General features: G+C 38.9%; 1 protein-coding gene across 1 annotated transcript in view; it reads left to right on the forward strand.

Annotated features, from left to right (window-relative positions):
- Positions 1-20,846, forward strand: part of NVL (nuclear VCP like) — a 102,436-nt gene that overhangs the window by 29,465 nt on the left and 52,125 nt on the right. The window contains 6 exon segments of the mRNA XM_054659325.2: positions 3,879-3,996; positions 6,076-6,220; positions 10,756-11,005; positions 12,496-12,714; positions 14,497-14,601; positions 19,440-19,502. Of these exon segments, the coding sequence (XP_054515300.1) occupies positions 3,879-3,996; positions 6,076-6,220; positions 10,756-11,005; positions 12,496-12,714; positions 14,497-14,601; positions 19,440-19,502 (900 nt within the window).

Here is a 20,846-nt window from a genome sequence, read left to right on the forward strand (position 1 = left end):
TTTGTTAACCCACTCACTGGCCATTCTTTTATTAGTATAAACATGGTAATTTGCTATGCATGATGGCTAAATATTTAAAGTAGATTTAGTGATACCAGCTGTTGGATAAATAACCCTTTTCATTTGAAATCAAACATAAATGTAATTGGTGAGAAATTCTGGGCCGTCATACCCTGTAGTCATATGTTGAAAATATATTATCCTTATGATATTTTCCACTCACTTTTACTTTCCTCAACTTAAGTTTGGCCAAAAAAAACTTGTAAGCAATGTAAAAATTGTTATTTAGGCTATTATAAAAGCAACCATAAAAATACCAGAATAAATTCTGTCATTCCTTACTAGTAAACTAGGGCAATAATAATACCCAAATCTCATGTGGCTATTGAGAGTATTAAATGAGAGAATTCTTATAAAACCTTCGATATGGTGCCTTGCACACAGCACAAGCCCTGTAAATATTAGCTGTAAGATTATTCACACTTGAACAAATATCACTGTGTTTAAAACTAAAAAATGGTGAAAAGTTTATTTTATGTCATTATTAGCACTGACAATATATAGTAGCTGATGAATATCCAATACAACTGTTAGAAGCCTGTGTGAAATTAGAAGAGAAATTATATTTAATCAGTAATTGAGAAAAAAAAACATTTTAAATAACAAGAATGGGTAGGCCATCTACTTAGTTATGGTGCGGGCTGACATTGAAAAAGCTGTGGGCAACACTAGGAGGATAAAGAGAAAAAAGGTGGAAAGGGCAGAGTGCAGAGCAAAGCTGAACTTTCTCAGGTGCTACCTGTTTTCCAAAACGCGGTGGATTCCATTGTTAAATTGGCATGCATAGCCAGAGACAAGTAGTAAATTTTGTGCGTATGGTAAACACGATGAATAAGGATAAGAGGCAAATGGCATCTTTAGGTTGTTAGTTCTGTGTTTAAACCTCTCACTAAACCAGTACTGAGCCAGTACAGTATCTCACAGTAGATGCTCAGTAAATATGTGGCCTAGCACCCCGCTTTTCCTGGTCCCCTCTTCGCTAATGAGAATGAGTCCAGTAAAGCATGTGGATCAGGAAACAAAAAGGTGAAATCCAATCAAGTGATACTTGGTTGAAAACTATGCTTTCTTTAGGCCACATTCTGATGACCATCATTTATTCTTTTTTTTCCCCCATTCAACTTTCCAGGTCACTGACAAGTACTGATGTGCTTGTTTTCTGGTGCTTTTGGCCTCTGTAATTTTACTCCTTTGTAACTGGGTAATATATCTAGCAGTCATAGGCGTCTTTTGCAAACATTGTCATAAGGATGATTAGGGAAGAGATCTAGCTAGCGATAAGCTAAATATCTTTCCCTTTAAGATGTGGTTGTTCCCATGGTTTTGAGATGCCTTAAGCGACGCTGACAGCCTTACTTAGCATAATCACTGTCACTCCTAACCATTGAGTAACTGATTGAGTAAAATGATTTAGATTGTAAATCTAGTTAATTTTCTTCAATTTTTTTCATTTTAACTGATCCTTATCTCTTTTTTGTGGTAAAATATATATAACAGAATTTACCATTTTAAACATTTTTTTAAGTTTTTGTAAATTATTTTATGTCTTCCATGATGATTTAGAGGGACTATCTTCAAACCAGTACAGATATTTCATAAATAATACCTGGCTGTTTTCTAACCAACTGAGTAATTTGTTGCATAATAAGCCACCTCACATCTTTCAGCAAGAAATACATTAAATTTGTATAATAAAGACATTACACAATGAATTAGGACAACAATTTAAATTTGCTTTAAATGTTTCTTTGCGGAAGAGGACACTACACTTCTACTCAATGAAGACAAACATTTTTACAGTCCAGAGGTCCTTTATTACCACCTATTATGCCATGAATTCACAGGGAAGAGGCTCCAGCAGCTCAGGCTCCTTCCTATTGGTTCTCAGAGTGCACTTCTCTGGGTGGAGCATGCTGACGCTTTCCCTTTGGTTTCCTTTTTCTGATCATTTTCCTCCATGTGTTTCAGAAAGCTACCTCGGCTCCTAGAATGCTTAATGTGCTCAATATGCACGTTGATTCTCGCACACATTGATTCTCTTGGCAAGAATCTTGCCCTTAACTTGTTTCTTTACAACAATGCCAGCAGCATGCTGGATAACGTTATAGACTCTTCCAGTTTTGCGGTGGTAACACCTGTGGGACATTCCTTTTTGAACAGTACCCATTCCCTTGATGTCTACAGTATCACATTTCTTTTTCTCTTCTCTTCTCTTCTCTTCTTTTCTTTTTTGAGACAGAGTCTCGTTCTGTTGCCCAGGCTGGAGTGCAGTGGGACAATCTCAGCTCACTGCAACCTCTGCCTCCCGGGTTGAAGCAGTTCTCTTGCCTCAGCCTCCCAAATAGCTGGGATTACAGGCATGCACTACCCACCAGCTAATTTTTTTTTTTTTTTTTTTTTTGAGATGGAGTCTCTCTCTGTTGTCCAGGCTGGAGTGTCTCAGCTCACTGCAACCTCTGCCTTCCAGGCTCAAATAATTCTCCTGCCTCAGCCTCCCGAGTAGCTGGGATTACAGACATGCACCACCACACCCGGCTAGTTTTTGTATGTTTAGTAGAGACAGCGTTTTGCCATGTTGGCCAGGCTGGTCTTGAACTTCTGACCTCTGGTGATCTACCCGCCTTGGCCTCCCAAAATGCTGGGATTACAGGCATGAGCCATGGCACCTGGCCTACAATATGACATTTCTTATAGATTTGCATATATATAGCCAAAGGAACAGCTCCATGTTTTCTGAATGGCCTAGAGAACATCTCTCAGGTGCCTCTCCTCTTTCTCTTTGTGTTCATCATTGTGGTGAATTACTGGAAGATGGCAGTTCCAACTGAAAAGGCCATTTTAAACATTTTTAAGTGTACAATTCTGTGGCACTAAGTACATTCATATTGTTGTGTTATCATTACCCCCATCCATTTCCAGAATGTCTTCATGTTCCCAGACAGTAACTCCCCATTCCTCTCTCCTACCAGTTCCTGGCCATCACCACCATTCTACTTTTTGTCTTAATGAATTTGACTACTCTCGGTAGCTGATCCTTACATCTTAACTTATTCTTTCTGAACCATATCTAGTTTATTTCTTAAAAACAAAAAACTGGAGGTGATCTTTACACTGATGTATTAGAACTTTACCATCCTTCCTTATTTAGTGTAGCCTTTAAAATAAGCTTCCGGTACTTTTCAGTGTGGATGCTGGGAAAGTTCTGGAGGTGGATAGTGGTGATGTTTACACAACAGTCTGAAAATATTTAATGCCACTAAACTATATACCCAAAGTGGTTAGAATGGTAAATTTTATGTATATTTTACCACAGATTTTTTAAAAAGCTTCTGGTGCTTCTCAAATTTCCTCTTATAGCAAATTATAGAGAAAGGCTTGGAGATTCTTACGTTAGTAGAAACCCTCATAACGTTTCTAGTAAGCTTGGGTTTGCTAATTTAAAGTTTATAAACTTGTTGTCTTAAGTTTTTTTTTCTGTGCATATGCTTATCCAAAATCATTGTTTCTGTTTCATAGCATAGCAAATGTATCTAATTTACAAAAGAATTTCAGTAGATTTATCACAAAACATGCATTGATGAAGAGACTATAAATGTGTTACCCTATCTGCAGTCTCTTACTGTGTACTTCTAATCATCCTGGTTCTCTTAAGTCAGATAAAAATCAGAAGTAACACATGTGAACTGCCTTCTTTAGGGTTATTCTTTTGGCAAATGATCCTTGACCTTTAAGATTTTTTTTTAAATGTATATGCTTAATTGTGCTTCAGTATAGGGGATGCATTTATGATTGTCTTTTTGTGATATTTTTATTTCTAGTTAAATGCACCATGTATCATTTTCATTGATGAAATTGATGCTATTACCCCCAAAAGAGAAGTGGCTTCAAAAGATATGGAACGAAGAATTGTAGCCCAACTCCTAACCTGCATGGATGGTTAGTTTAAAATAATAAATTCATTTTAAGAGAATAAATTTTTTAAAATAGTGTAATTAACACATGAAGATATAAAATAATATTCATATAGTAAATATCAAATAGTGTAAAAAAAAAGTCATACTGGGCACAGTGGCTCATGCCTGTAATCCTAACACTTTGGGAGGCTAAGGCAGGAGGATTGCTTGAGCCTAGTAGTTTGAGGCCAGCCTGGGCAACATAGCGAGATGCTACCTCTAAAAATAAATAAAAAGAAATAGCACTTGTTTTGTGTATACAAGAAAATTTGAAGTATATATTTTATGTTCCTTGCATTACCAGATTGTAGGTTGCTTCTTCTTCTGATTGATGGACTGATTGATTGATTGATGAGATAGAGTGTTGCTCTGTCACCTAGGCTGGAATGCAGTGGCACAATCACAGCTCACTGCAGCCTTGACCTCCTGGGCTCAAGTGGTCCTCCCATTTAAGCCTCCCAAATAGCTGTGACCACAGGTGTGCACCACCATGCCTGGCTTTTTTTTTTTTTTTTTTTTTGAGACAGAGTCTCTGTTGCCTAGGCTTGAGTGCAGTGGCACGATCTCAACTCGCTGCAACCTCTGCCTCCTGGGTTCAACCTGTTCACCTCCTCAGCCTCCTGAGTAGCTGGGATTACAGGTGCGTGCCACCACACCTGGCTGATTTTTGAGACGGGGTGTTTCTATGTTGGCCAGGCTGGTCTCGAACTCCTGACCTCAGGTGATCTACTGGCCTCAGCCTCCTGAAGTGCTGGGATTACAGGTGTGAGCCACTGTGCCTGGGTGTTTTTTTTTTTTTAAAGACGGTCTCACTATGTTGCCCAGGCTGATCTCGAACTCCTGGGCTCAGTCTTTCTGCTTCAGCCTCCTGAAGTGCTGGGATTCTGTTTTATTTTTATCTAAAATTTTCTTGCCATGTCTTTGAGGCCTGCATTCTGAGAAAATGCTTTCATGGCTTCCTGCTAGCTAAAGAACACACTGTGGCTGGGCGCAGTGGCTCATGCCTGTAATCTTAGCACTTTGGGAGGCCGAGGTAGGTGGATCAGGAGGTCAGGAGATTGAGACCATCCTGGTTAACACGGTGAAACTCTGTCTCTACTAAAAAATAAAAAAATTAGCCGGGCGTGGTGGCGGGCGCCTGTAGTCCCAGGTACTCGGGAGGCTGAGGCAGGAGAATGGCGTGAACCTGGGAGGCAGAGCTTGCCATGAGCTGAGATGGTGCCACTGCACTTCAGCCTGGGTGACAGAGCGAGACTCCGTCTCAAAAAAAAAAAAAGAACACACTGTATAAACTCCTCATGATTTAATTAGCATCTTACTACCTTCTTGTTACCTGTGAGGGAAAATAACCTCAGACTCCCTGCTGTTCAATCCTGATTCAGCTGAGAGAAGTAATACTTAGGAAGGATAAGATTTAAGTCCTCAGTTTTGTCCATTCCTAGAAATACATTCCTAGATTAAGCCAGAACAGCTGAAGACTATTTTGTATTCCCCTGCTCGAATTAATTTTATCAGTCTATTCTGAGACACAGACTTTGGCATCCTCCCCACCCTCCCTGTTGTCCTGCTCACCTTGCCTGGATGTGCCATGCATGCTTGACCCTCTGTGCTTTCACTAATACTCTTTCTTCTACATAGAATTCCATTAGCCTATATATCTGCTTGTTAAAATTGTATTTACCCTTCAAGCCTTTTCTGAAATGTTACCACCTCCATGAACCCTCCCTTATTCCTCAGTTGGAATTCATGATGTCTTTTCTCTTATTACCATGGTGCTTTGTTTATATCTGTTATTATACTTCACAAAATTTGTCTGATGCCATTTTTTTATTTACACACTCAATGTTTCTCAATAGATTGTGAACTGCTGAGGACAGAGTTTGTATTTTATTTATCCTCCTCACACCTTTTACATATTTGACATTTAATAAATGTTGGTTTTATATGTATGTTGCTATCAAAATCTGTAATACTTTATCTTTAACCATGAAATGATTCTGTAACCATTATTGCCCTCAATGTCAAGTGCTTTGTTCACTACTCTTTCTGTGTCTCTTACTAGATCTGAATAATGTGGCTGCTACAGCCCGGGTCCTAGTTATTGGAGCTACTAATCGACCAGACTCGTTAGACCCTGCTTTGAGACGTGCGGGAAGGTTCGACCGAGAAATATGCCTAGGTATCCCAGATGAAGCATCCAGGGAAAGGTATATTCTTATAGAATGAAGTTTGTATGCCACTAAGTCATCTTAACTGAATGGTTTGAAAGTAAGAGGTGAGAAATACCAAGTAGCCTTTTCTTTCTCTCTCTTTCTTTTTGTACCAATTAAATTGATTTGGAAAAGGAGAAGCCCACATTAAGAAAATCATTTATGCCTGGGTGCAGTGGCTCATGCCTGTAATCCCAACACTTTGGGAGGCCGAGGCAGGAGGATCACTTGAGACCAGGAGTTTGAGCCTGGGCAACATAGTGTGACCCTGTCTCTACAAAAAATAAAATCAGCTGTGCACACACCTGTAGTCCTAGCTACTCAGGAGGCTGAAGCACAGGAGGATTGCTTGAGCCCAGGAGTTCAAGGCTGCAGTAAGTTATGATTGTGTCACTGTGCTCCAACCTGGGTGACAGAGGGAGGCCCCACCTCTGTAAAAAAAGAGGAAGAAAACAATTTACTCATCAGTAGGATAATTGTTTCAGGTTGTTTTTTCAGAAGTAGTAATGGACTTATGTATCCATACTCATTTGTCTGGTCTTATTAACAATGGCTTGCATTCTTCAGTTGGCTGACCAGGTTAGTGGCAATGTCTGGAGCTATGGCATACAGCAGCCATCTGGTCCACTTATAGGTTAAATCTCAGTACCATACTTTAACCTATTGCACTAACCTGTCTGAGACCACAGGTCCTGTTACCAGTAATGAAATGGCAGCCAGACAGTTGAAAGCTGTTTGCTGCAGTACCAGCCTTTCCTGGTAATTGAGCAAATGAGTAATGTCCATAGAGCAAATAAATATCCACCAATAACCAGAAATATAACTTCATAAGCGAGACTATCTCAGGAAGCACTGTTGAGGTGGTAGAGTGGAAATCTAGTTAAGAAATGTTCTGGGCCAGGCGCGGTGGCTCACGCCTGTAATCCCAGCACTTTGGGAGGCCGAGGCGGGCAGATCACGAGGTCAGGAGATTGAGACCATCCTGGCTAACATGGTGAAACCCCGTTACTACTAAAAATACAAAAAATTAGCCAGGCGTGGTGGCGGGCTCCTGTAGTCCCAGCTACTTGAGAGGCTGAGGCAGGAGAATGGCGTGAACCCGGGAGGCGGAGCTTGCAGTGAGCTGAGATGGTGCCACTGCACTCCAGCCTGGGCGACAGAGCAAGACTCCGTCTCAAAAAAAAAAAAAATTGTTCTGAAATATTAGGTCGGGTGTGGTGGCTCACACCTGTAATCCTAGCACTTTGGGAGGCCGAGGCGGGTGGATCACTTGAGGTTAGGAGTTCAAGACCAGCCTAGCCAACATGGTGAAACCCCATCTCTACTAAAAATACACAAAAAAATTAGCCGGGCATGATGGTGCACGCCTGTAATCCCAGCTACTTAGGAAACTGAGGCAGGGGAATCGCTTGAACCTGGGAAGTGGAGGTTGTAGTGAGCCGATGTCATGCCACTGTACTCCATCCAGCCTGGGTGACACAGCAAAACCCTGTCTCAAAAAAAAAAAGGTATTTAATGAGGAAGGGGTACACTGAAGATCCTGGTGAGGTCCAGGAACAGTGTGGGAGTAATTGCACATATAAGCTCAGACATGTGAAACTGGGCAGAGTGCCGCATGTGAGATTGTGATCTCAGATAGGGGCTAGGTCCAGGTGATGACGAGGTCCAGGGTATGAGTAAGTGTAAGTAAGGAGGAGAAAGGCCAGACCTAGGCGGGACTGGGTTGCAGAGGCAATGAATAGATGCCCAAACTTTGAGCCAGTGAAGGAAAATTATTCCACCTCTGCCTCCTGTTATCCTTGGTCCTTGTCCAGTGTTTTTAACATTTCCAAGCTTTAGTTTATTTACCTATAATGCAGTAATAATAATAGTAATAACTTTATCTGTAAAGTGATCATAATACTACAAAGGCTTCCTGTGAGTATTGAATTAACATAACCTAGCACAATATCTGAGATAGAGAATTTTTTAAATAAGGTAGCTATTGATAGCTGTCTCTTTTATTATTACTATTTTTTATATAGAGAAAAGGTCTCACTATGTTGCCCAGGCTCATCTTGAACTCCTGCCCTCAAGTGATCCTCCGGATATCATCCTGTACTTCAAAAGCATCAAATTATGGAAAAGTTTCAGCATACATAAAAGGAAACCTGTATAAATTGTTCCAGTTTCTATTGGTGTAAAACAGACCACACCAAAATTTAGTGTCTTACAGCAATACTCATTTTATTGTGTCTCACAGTTTCTGTGGATCAAGAATTTAGAAAGGCCTCAGCTAGATGGTTCTGCCTTGCGGTCTCACGTGGCTGCAGTAGCTGGAGCTAGAACAGTGGTAGCTTTCCCTTCTTTTGGAGTTTCTACAGTATGATGACCAAAAATACCTACTTTTTTTAGGGATAGAGTACAACTATGAAAAGGGCGATATTATTTTCTGTTAGCCATTTTCACAACATCCAAAATGTTCATAGTACAGATAGTCCCCAACTGACAATGCTTTGGCTTATAGTTTTTCAACTTTACAAAGGGTTTATCATGATGTTTTTGACTTAAGATGGGTTTATCAGGAATGTAAACTCATGGTAAGTCGAAGAGTGTTTTGTATTCTTGTGCATAGTAGCAAATTGGATCTGTATCTTTTGGAAATAGTTCTTTAGTGGAAAGTTTTCTTGATTCCCATTATTCAGAGTATCCCAGTGAAATTTTAAAAAATTTGTCAGTAATGTTTATCTGCTTCTATTCTGCTCACTTATATGATCCCAAATGATTTTTCTATAATTTATTCTTTATTAGCTTGACATTTGAAAATATTAGTCTTCTTTACAAAGTTATTAATTTTAAAATATATTTCCTTGTCCAAGTTAGTTTATAATATCAAAATATGTAAATAAGAATTAACATTCATTGGCGCATGCCTATAATCCCAGCTACTTGGGAGGCTGAGGCAAGAGAATCGCTTGAACCTGGGAGGCGGAGGTTGCGGTGAGCCGAGATCGTGCCATTGCACTCCAGCCAGGGCAACAAGAGCAAAACTCCGTCTCAGAAAAAAAAAGAATTAACATTCATTGGGCACTAACTGTAGATCAGCCATTGTTTTATGTGCTTTGCATGTATTCATTTGTAGCAACAGCCCTCTGAATAAGTGCTACTATAATATAGATTGAATAAATGAACAAACTGAAGCACAAAGATTAAGTAACTGGCCCAGATAACAAAGGTTAACAGAGCTGGGATTCAGACTCTTGCAGTTTGGCTTCAGACCTTTCATCCTGAATATCATTTTTTTAAATTATTCGAGATAGAGTCTTGCTCTGTCGTCCAGGCTGAAGTGCAGTGACACAATCTTGGCTCACTGCAACCTCTGCCTCCCGGTTCAAGCAATTCTCCTTCCTCAGGCTCCCGTGTAGCTAGGATTACAGGTACCCGCCCCCATGCCCAGCTAATTTTTTTTTTTTTTTTTTTTTTTTGAGACAGAGTCTCGCTCTGTTGCCCAGGCTGGAGTGCAATGGCCTGATCTCAGCTCACTGCAAGCTCCGCCTCCCAGGTTCATGCCATTCTCCTTCCTCAGCCTCCCGAGTAGCTGGGACTACAGGTGCCCGCCACCACGCCCAGCTAATTTTTTGTATTTTTAGTAGAGACGGGGTTTCACCGTGTTAGCCAGGATGGTCTTGATCTCCTGACCTCATGATCCGCCTGCCTCGGCCTCCCAAAGTGCTGGGATTACAAGGTATGAGCCACTGTGCCCGGCCATGCCCAGCTAATTTTTGTATGTTTAGTAGAGACAGGATTTTGCCATGTTGGCCAGGCTAATCTCAAACTCTTGACCTCAGGTGATTTGCCTGCCTCAGCCTCCCAGAGTGCTGGGATTGCAGGTGTGAGCCACCGCACTTGGCCTCATCTTGAATATCTTTACTGCTTTTAAGTTTTTATTCAGTAGGTCTTATCAGAAATTGTTCAAGATATTCCTTTAATAACAATTATCTAGAAGTCCAGATGTTTATAGATACCATGTTGCCAGTTAGGTTGAACAAAATTTTCCACACATGTAGTACAGGGGATGAACAATAGGTAAAGATAAAGTTGGAGTTGTAACTGTCCTAATATGAAATGGGAAGTATATGGCAAGATAATTTTCAATGATGAAGATAATTAATGGTTTGTGTGTATGTGGGGGCTTTTATTTCTGGTAGATATCCATGTAATCTACTCTAAAAGTACCCCCATAAGTTATTTATCTTATTTCCCCTGTAATGTTGTAAATTCTTAAAGGCAAAATATTTTTTAAAAATTCTATGTATTCGTCACAGCACTTAGCACGGTTCCTAACAAAGCAGATATTTACCATAATCCTTTCTGGAATAAGATGGAACATGTAATAATGACAGCGTTTGTTGAGTGACTGAACTATTTGATCTTATATAGTATCCATTTTGATACCTTTGGCAGACGTGAAGGACTTCAAATAAATATAGTTGGTGACTTGTTTTTACTATTAGATCAGGAATCAGAAATTTTTTCCCCTGTCTTTTCTACAGAATACTTCAAACATTGTGCAGAAAACTGAGGCTTCCTCAAGCTTTTGATTTCTGTCACTTAGCACACCTAACTCCAGGCTTTGTTGGTGCTGATCTCATGGCACTATGCCGAGAGGCAGCAATGTGTGCAGTCAATAGAGTCTTAATGAAGCTACAGGAACAGCAGAAGAAAAATCCTGAAATGGAAGATTTGCCATCTAAAGGAGTCCAGGAGGAAAGGCTGGGAACTGAGCCCACTTCTGAAACACAGGTGCTTTCTCTAAAGGCACCTTAAATTGTCCTTTTAATGTTCTTTGTGTTATCTTACATTGAAGCAACGGTCAATACAATTGAGGTTCATTACTTTCTGTTTTATTGGCATTTAATCTATAGAATACTTATCATTTATACCCACGATGTTTATCATTTCAAAAATATGAGTTGTTTTATGTTTAGTTTATTCTGAATAAATTCATTTTACAATAATGATTATGAAATTCTGGAATGGGGTTGGCAGACTGGCCTACCCACCCACCATGTGTTTTTGTAAATTAAAGTTATATTGGAACACAGCAATGTTCATTTGTATACATGTTGTCTGTTTCTGCTTTCGTTCTTCACGGCAGAATTCACACAGGAGTCTGCAGCAGAGACCGTGGCCCACAAAGCCTACGATGTTTACAGTCTAAACCTTTACAGAAAAAGGTTGTCAACCCCTATTTCAGCATTGGCATTTAATTATATCTCCTGGTTAACTTTTGGTTAGGTAGATTACAGTGGTCTGTTGACACAGCTATATCCATGTCGGTAGCTGCAAACAGCTCTGGAGGACAGTCATGTGAATAATAGGGGACAGTTATCAGTCCAAGATCGGTATTAAATTTTTTAGTTTTATGAGTCATGAAAATTCAATATATATATCATTTCATATAGCATTTTATAGCTTGCACAGATGGCTTCTGTATGTTATATAATTTGATCCCTGTAACCTTATATAAATGTCATTTTCCCCATTTTATAATCAAAGGCACTAAGCTTAAGTGGTTGTGATTTCCTCAAGCCCATACAGCCTCTACTTTATAGAGCAGGGGCTTCAATCCAGATCTTTTGTTCTCAGATAATTTGTTTTTTTCTTAGACATTTGAAACTGCAATTAATTCTGTAAAAAATAACAAACTCATTCCTTTTATAATATTGCATATAAATTAATATTTTATAAATTGAATTAATTGGTTACCTGTTTTTTAGACTTATCCTTTCATCTTCTCCACAAAGCAAGAAATCTGCCTTTTAAGTTTAAGATTTGATAGTAATAGGAAAATTGCCTTCCCTCTACTTAGTTGATAAACCATCGAGGAACCATATTAATGAATTATACTACCTCCAGCATAAGTGTTTTAATTTCATCAGGATTCAACTGTTGCTTGAATATTTATAAATGAAACATGGGAAATATTATGGTTGCTGAAATGAATATTTGCCAACGCTTATATTTGCTATACCTAGCCCTAGTATATAGAAGTTCATTCTTATATGTTTAATTATAATTATAATTGGTATATCTTTACTTGACCAGAGCATCTGATCCTTTAGAATAAAATGAACTTGTCTCATGTCAGAGAGAAAATTATTAAAATACATAGACGTTCAGGATAGCTTACGGAAATATTACAGTAATAATTTTTACAAGTAGAAAATGTAACTTTTCAATAGCTGTTGTGGTGTTTCTTTATTTTTTTCCCCTCAATTGTTCCCTTCAAGGATGAATTACAAAGGCTGCTGGGGTTGCTAAGAGACCAAGATCCCCTCTCAGAGGAGCAGATGCAAGGACTGTGCATTGAACTGAATGATTTCATTGTTGCTCTATCCTCAGTCCAACCCTCTGCCAAAAGGGAAGGCTTTGTCACTGTCCCTAATGTGACATGGGCAGATATTGGTGCCCTGGAAGACATTAGAGAGGAGCTCACCATGGCAATATTGGTAGGTACACCAGCTGCCAAATATTATTGGCATGTCATGGATTAAAGACCAGAGATAAAGCTCCATGCATGTGTACTAGGTTCTGTGGCTAAACTGACTTGACTATAATCACTGTGTCTAACTTGACTTGAATGTAGCACTTCTTTCAAGTGCTAAGCCCCCAACAGTGGTTTTTCTTTTGTTTGAGATCCGATTTGTTTATTTTTTTAAATTGATGTATCATAGTTGTAAATATTTTTGGGATACATGTGATATTTTGATACATATATTAAATGTGTATTGATGAAGTCAGGGTAATTGGGATATTCATCACCTCTAATGTTTATGTTTTCTTTGTGTTGGGAACATTATACTTTTTTTCTTCTAGCTGTTTTGAAATATACTTTTTTCTTCTAGCTGTTTTGAAATATAATTTCCCTACCGTGCTATCAAATACCAGAACTTATTACTCCTATCTAACTATTTTTTTTACCTGTTAACCAACTTCTCTTCATTATACTCATCTCCACCTTCCCTTCCCAGCCTCTGGTAACCATCAATTTGCTCTCTGTCTCCATGAGATCCACTTTATTAGCTCCCACTATGAGTGAGAATGTGCAATATTTGCCTTTCTGTGCCTAGTTTATTTCACTAACATAATGACCTCTATCTAGTTCCATCCATGTTGCTGCAAATGACAGGATTTCATTCATTTTTGTGGCTGAATAATATTCCATTGAGACCTATTTTATGCTGATCCTTTTGGTTGTGCTTCATTTCTGTAGCAGTGAGTTTAAACCACAAAAAACTATAGGTTTCAGTTAAGACCAAATTGTTTGACAAAGACTTTCTGAACTTGATCTTATGGATCAAGGCAATTTTAATGCACATAAAACTTTGGATTAATTTTTATTTACTTTACTTTTCTACTCATCATTCCATGGTTCATTAATGGAAATATGATTGATTTAGAGGTATGTACTACTGAAAGAGAAAATACACTGGGATTATAGTCAACAGGTATCTCTGGCTTCTAACTATGCAAAAGTTACTGCTGCATCTGATTTCTTAGAGGAGACCATTGTCTAAACATTTTATAACCTAGAAATTTAAATGGTTTTCTAAAACATATTTGTTGAAATATTATATCATTATGTCTAAAATGTTCTTAGACATTATGTTCAAGTATAAATTCCTCAATTGCAGGGACTTTTCTCTTTATCACCACAGAGCATGAACAGGTAAACCAGGTACTGTTCGTATCTTCAGGCCTCACAGTCATGTTGAAAATAAGCCTGAGAAGCTGGGCGCAGTGGCTCGTGCCTGTAATCCCAGCACTTTGGGAGGCTGAGGCAGGTGGATCACCTGAGGTCAGGAGTTCAAGACCAGCCTGGCCAACATGGTGAAACCCCGACTCTACTAAAAATACAAAAATTAGCCAGACGTGGTGGCATGTGCCTGTAGTCCCAGCTACTCACGAGGCTAAGGTGGGAGGATTGCTTGAACCCAGGAGGCAGAAGTTGCGGTGAGGCTACTCACGAGGCTAAGGTGGGAGGATTGCTTGAACCCAGGAGGCAGAAGTTGCGGTGAGGCTACTCACGAGGCTAAGGTGGGAGGATTGCTTGAACCCAGGAGGCAGAAGTTAGCGGTGAGCCAAGATAGCACCACTGCACTCTAGCTGGGTGACAGAGGGAGACTCAAAAAAAAAAAAAAAAAAACCATAAAATATGTATCTGGAAATAATTTGAACCTGCAGTAGAAAATGGACATGTAATGGATCGCCGTTGGTATCATTCTTTCCAGGCACCAGTACGCAACCCAGACCAGTTCAAAGCTCTTGGATTGGTGACTCCAGCTGGGGTCCTCCTTGCTGGTCCTCCTGGCTGTGGGAAGACTCTGCTGGCGAAGGTATCATATAAGTTCAATTGCATGTAATTTATTTCTTAGTATCAGATAGGATAATATGAATTTAACTTTAAATATTACAGTGAGGTAAGTCTTATGCATAATTTTTATCAGAAGTTTATTTTAGCAAAGCTGACAACTTTCTTCATTAAAGTTTCCTACTTTTTTAAATTACAAAGGCACATGATTGAAAAATGTTTATATCAACCATAATCCTATCAATTTTAACATGCAATTATTATATTTTCTGTGTATTATATTTTAGCTTTTTAGTGAGTATTATTCCATAGTTTTAGTTTTTACTTGACTTAGTTTCCTGCTTTGGTATTGTTATTATTTATAACTTAAATATTTTCCTCTATATTTCTTGTAATTATTTTCTAAAATTGTTTTTTCATAATAGAAAATAAAAATAAGCAAAAAGGAAAAGCATTGTGTGTAATTCTCTCACTGCCAGCTACTACTATTATTTCATTTCATTGTCAATCCTTCAGATATTTTTCTGTGCATACATATCAAAGTAATATCTAACTTTTACGTTTTTACATGCATGTTTACAAATATAAGCTTTATTTTTTTATTTTTTTATTTTTGAGACAGAGTCTCATTCTGTCACCCAGGCTGGAGTACAGTGGCATGATCTTGGCTCACTGCAACTTCCGCCTCCCGAGTTCAATCAATTCTCTTGCCTCAGCCTCCCGAGTAGCTGGGGTTACAGGCATACGCCACCACGCCCGGCTAATTTTTGTATTTTTAGTAGAGATGGGGTTTCACCATGTTGGTTAGGCTAGTCTCGAACTCCTGACCTCGTGATCTGCCCGTCTCGGCCTCCCAAAGTGCTGGGATTACAGGCGTGAGCCACCACGCCCAGCCACAAATATAAGCTTTTTTAAACATGTTTTTCTCACTTAGCTATATTTCCTGAACATCTTCACGTCAGTATATATTGATACACATCAATATTTTTAATGCCTGCATAATATTCTACCGTAAAGATAGATGTTCTATAATTTATGGAAATGATCCCATATTGAAACAACACTACTTTAAATGGCCTTGCACTTATATTTTTGTACCTTGACTAATAATTATATTAGAATGCATTTCTAAATAATTTTCCAGTCAAAGGAATGTATGTTTTTAAGGCTTTTGAGCCATATTATTAAAGTGCCTTCCTAAAGGTTTTCACCAGTTTTTACCTTTTTATCAATAGGGTATGAGAATCAATTTTCCCACACCTTAAACTAGTGATGGCCATGAACGTTGCTCTTAATAGTGGACAATTTAATAGGTAAAAATGCTGTCTTACAGTTTAATTTGCATTTTAAAAATTACTAGTGTTTTTTTGGCCAGGCATGGTAGCTCATGCCTGTAACCCCAGCACTTTGGGAGGCCGAGGCGGGTGGATCACTTGAGGCCATGATTTCAAGACCAGCTTGGGCAACATGGTAAAACCCTGTCTCTACTAAAGTAAATTACAAAAATTAGCCAGATGCAGTGGTGCATGCCTGTAATCCCAGCTACTCGGGAGGCTGAGGCACAAGAGTCACTTGACCCAAAGAGGCAGAGACTGCAGTAAGCCAAGATCACGCCACTGCATGCCAGCTTAGGCAACAGAGTAAGACTCTGTCTCAAAAAAAAAAAAACTAGTTTTTTTTATTTAAGTATGTTTATTGGCTATATTTCTTTGTGAATTGTCTATTCATATCCTTTCCTATTTTTCTAATGGCATACATGTGATTTTCTTTCTTATTTATATCACTTCATATATTAAGATTTGTTATTTATAAATGTTGATTAGTTTATCTTGACTGTAACCATGTTTGACACCTTGAGCTTTTTTGGTTTGATTTTTATGTGGGCAAATTTCTGTCTTTTTGTGCTTTTTTTCCCCATTGGAATTATGCTTATTAGAACTGTCTTCCCTATGTGTAAAGTATGTTATCCATCATTTTTAGTGTCTGTATAATATTACATCCATAACTAACCCTTATCAACTTTTAAAAATATTTTGAATTGTAAGAAATTGAAATAATAACATTTTTAATAAGTACAACAGCAACCAAATTATAGCTCCTCAGTAAATATCAAATATCCATAGTGCTGTGTGTAAAACTTACTTTTATTTATACTAATTTTCCTTGCTTAATGCTTTCAGTACTCTTAAAAGGCATTGCTTTCAGAGAGCTGGGTATGGAGGTAGAAGAGAACAACACAGTCATTGATCTACAATTTTTTCACAATAGTTTTGGAAAAATATAGCCAGAAAGAAGGTTCTGCATGCTGGTGTGTGAATTCTCCAGGTCAATGCAGTTCCCTTTCATGTGTGTCCTATAGTGTTTATTATTTAATTAGTTACATCTGCCTTTGAGTAGTCCTGTTCACAGCAGAGAGGAGGTAGCTTGGATAACTTGAAAAGCATATATAGTACTAAAACATCATAGATCTACATTTCTCCTCTTCTTCTCCCCACTACTGAACTGCCAACAATTGAGGACCACTCTGTTTAGTCAGATTTCTTTCTTTCTTTCTTTCTTTTTTTTTTTTTTTGAGATGGAGTCTTGCTCTGTCACCCAGGCTGGAGTGCAGTGGCACAACCTTGGCTCACTGCAAGCTCCGCCTCCTGGGTTCACGCCATTCTCCTGCCTCAGCCTCCTGAGTAGCTGGGACTACAGGTGCCTGCCACCATGCCCAGCTAATTTTTTGTATTTTTAGTAGAGACGGGGTTTCGCCGCATTAGCCAGGATGGTCTCGATCTCCTGACCTCGTGATCCCCCCGTGTCAGCCTCCCAAAGTGCTGGGATTACAGGCATGAGCCACCGTGCCCGGCCTTAGTCAGATTTCTTACATCTGACCTTTGGGAGCAGGGACTCTTACCTAGGACTCCATGAATGGACTTCACAGCTTCACTGAATCTATGAGCCCAGGCAATGTATTGTGTATATGTATTGTTTCTGGGGAAGAGTGTTCACAACACCTTTCATCAGGTTCTCCAAGGGGTGCAAGACTATGTGCCCAAGAATCCAGAAATAGGAAATGTCCTTGAATGGCAGAGGCAAAGTGTGGCCTAGGATAAACTCATGGAACAAATTATAGGTCAGAACCTAGAAACCTAGAGATACATATAAAATTAGGTATTTGGCTGATCTTGATTGTTTTGTTTACTCAGGATAACAAAATAATACAATTTTTCTTGGCACCTGCACATACTAAGTATGTAACTAGCATAAAGTCAGGGCATGCAGTTACTGGAGTTGGAGAGGTTTGGAAGAATAAGAATTGGGAGTCCAGTTTTGGAAGTGGTAGATTTGAAATGCTTGTGCAATCCAAGTGATGTTGCTGAGGAGTAAGTGGAACATAGATGGGGAGCTCAGATACCAGGTTCTAAGAATAGGAAAGAACTCTCTTCCATGATCATTTTGAAGTTCTGATTGATTTTATTCAGGTTTCACCTCTGCATTCAGATTGTAATTCTTAGACTCTTCTACACATACAACTATGAGTTTCTCAACACTGACTCCTCGTAAAGACTGATAACTGATGTTAAATTTTCATTTGTCAATCAATGAATGCTTTCATCCCATGAGGTATTTCTTGAATACAGAGACTAGCATTTCACTGGAATTCCAAACTAGGGCTATAAATGTATTTATATTTACATAAGCATGTTTATGTAAACAAATGTTCACATAAATATTTTGTGTCATTTCCATTTGATTTATAGCCTTAGTAATTCTTAGAAAGTCGTAGGTTTCAGCCTGGGCAATGTGGCAAAACCCTGCCTCTACCAAAAAAATACAAAAATTAGCTGAGTGTGGTGGCATACTCCTGTAATCCCAGCTCCTCGGAAGGCTGAGGTGAGAGGATTGCCTGAACCTGGGAAGTCAAGACTGCAGTGAGCGGTGATCTCATCACTGCACTGCAGCCTGGGCGACAGTAAGATTCTGTCTCAAAAAAAAAAAAAAAAAATTAAAGTGAAATTTTTTTTTAAAAAGTTGTACGTTAACACGTTAACGTTTATTTCCTTTGATTTTCCCTTTATCCATTCCCATTTTCCCATTTGTCTTTTTTCCTTTTTTTTTTTCTGAGACAGAGTCTCGCTCTGTCGCCCAGGCTGGAGTGCTATGGCACAATCTTGGCTCACTGCAACCTCTGCCTCCCGGGTGCGAGCAATTCTCCTGTCTCAGCCTCTCGAGTAGCTGAGACTATAGGCGCATGCCACCATGCCTGACTAATTTTTGTGTTTTTAGTAGAGATGGGGTTTCACCATATTGGTCAGGCTGGTCTCGAACTCCTGACCTCAGGTGATCCACCCGCCTCGGCCTCCCAAAGTGCTAGGATTACAGGCGAGTCACCGCACCCAACCCTTTTTTCCTTTTAATAAGAAAGAGGTAACAATATAGAAAGGGAGACACAGAATTAAGACCACAAAAAGGGCTAGGCGCAGTAGCTCACGCCTGTAATCCTAGCACTTTGGCAGGCCGAGGCAGGCTGATCACGAGGTCAGGAGATTGAGACCATCCTGGCTAACATGGTGAAACCCCATCTCCACTAAAAATATAAAAAATTAGCCGGGCGTGGTGGCGGGCGCCTGTAGTCCCAGCTACTTGGGAGGCTGAGGCAGGAGAATGGCGTCAACCCGGGAGGCAGAGTTTGCAGTGAGCCGAGATCACGCCACTGCACTTCATCCTGGGCGACAGAGCAAGACTCCATCTAAATCACACACACACACACACACACACGCACACAGAGTCCTTTCATTGTCACACATCATCATCATTATTATTGTTATTATTACTGTGTATTGGTCTTATTTGTGTCTTTTTGTTTCCTCTTGCTAGGCTGTTGCAAATGAGTCCGGACTAAATTTTATATCTGTCAAGGGCCCCGAATTACTAAACATGGTAAGTTATTGAGCATGAACCATTATTTTAGATTAGAAAAAGTAATGGTCATGCAAATTACGGGGTAAAATGTTCTCAGATCTTTCAGCAATTGTGGTATTTTGGTATTTAAAATCAGTGCTGTAGGAGTGAGGAGGCTGAGCTTTGCTCTGCTCTGCCACTTTGGGTGTATAAATGCTTTCTCAATTAAGTCTGTTAACCTCTGAGCCTGAATTTTCCCACAGCTAGAAGCAGTAGAGCAAAGATTTCAATCTGAGTTGTCTGACTCCTGATCTACTTTTTGTCCAGTTGTCATGTGGCTGAGATGAGTTCCATATTAATAAATAAAAATACTTCTGGAGATAGAAGTCACTCAAGTGCTGTATCTTCCTTCTGCATTTAAGAAACTTATTATCCAAATTTAAGACACTTTGAATTTATTTTTTTGTCCCTCTCTATGAAAAGTAAAAATGCCATTCTATGATATATTCCAACAAAGAAGAAATGAGGGTAACATTTGTTTTAAAAGGTTTTTAAAATTTATCTCTACCTCAATTTTTAAATCTTTCCTATTGTGTATTACTTTCTCCCTAAAATAAGGGAGTTATACTTAAGTATTTCCTATGGGCTTTTTACATACCTCGTAACTTTTCTTGTACTTGGTTTTGATTTTCCAGCAGAGGTGGTATTAGATGTGAACCTTGAAGCAGAGGGCATTGATGGGAACTGGGATTGGAAAAGAAGGTTATAGCCAGACATTGAAGGGCCTTTATACCAAGCTAAAGTTTGGATGTTAACTTCAGAATATCAGAGAGCTAATAGAGGCTTTAAGTCAAGAGTGTAACATATTTTTAAAGATTGTAATTAATAAAAATTTTATTATAAAATATTTCCACATATAAGGAATTCCAAAGAGTAATATAATATACCCCTATGTATCTATCACCCAGCAAAAAACAAAAACAAAAACAAAACAGCAGTACACTTAAAGCTTCTTGCAAACCCTCCCTCATGATGTTCCCTGTTCTCTTTCCCATGGAACTTACCACAAGGCTGAATTTGGTGCTTATTAGTTCCATGCACTTCTTTCTATATTTACTATGTATATATTTATCCCTAAACAATATATAGTATTATTTTATATGTTTCAGAAGTATAAGGCCAGGCACAGTGGCCGACACCTGTAATCCCCAGCACTTTGGGAGGCTGAGGCAAGAGGATCACTTGAGGCCAGGCATTTAAGACAGACCAGCATACCAAGACCCTGTCTCTACCAAAAAAATTTTTAATGTAATTTTTTTCAAGTATGAGGTTTATGAGATAATTGGAAATGTTAGTGCTTACTGAATATTTTATATTAAGGAA

Source organism: Pan troglodytes, chromosome 1 (genome assembly GCF_028858775.2).
Source record: "Pan troglodytes isolate AG18354 chromosome 1, NHGRI_mPanTro3-v2.0_pri, whole genome shotgun sequence".
NCBI lineage: Eukaryota > Metazoa > Chordata > Mammalia > Primates > Hominidae > Pan > Pan troglodytes.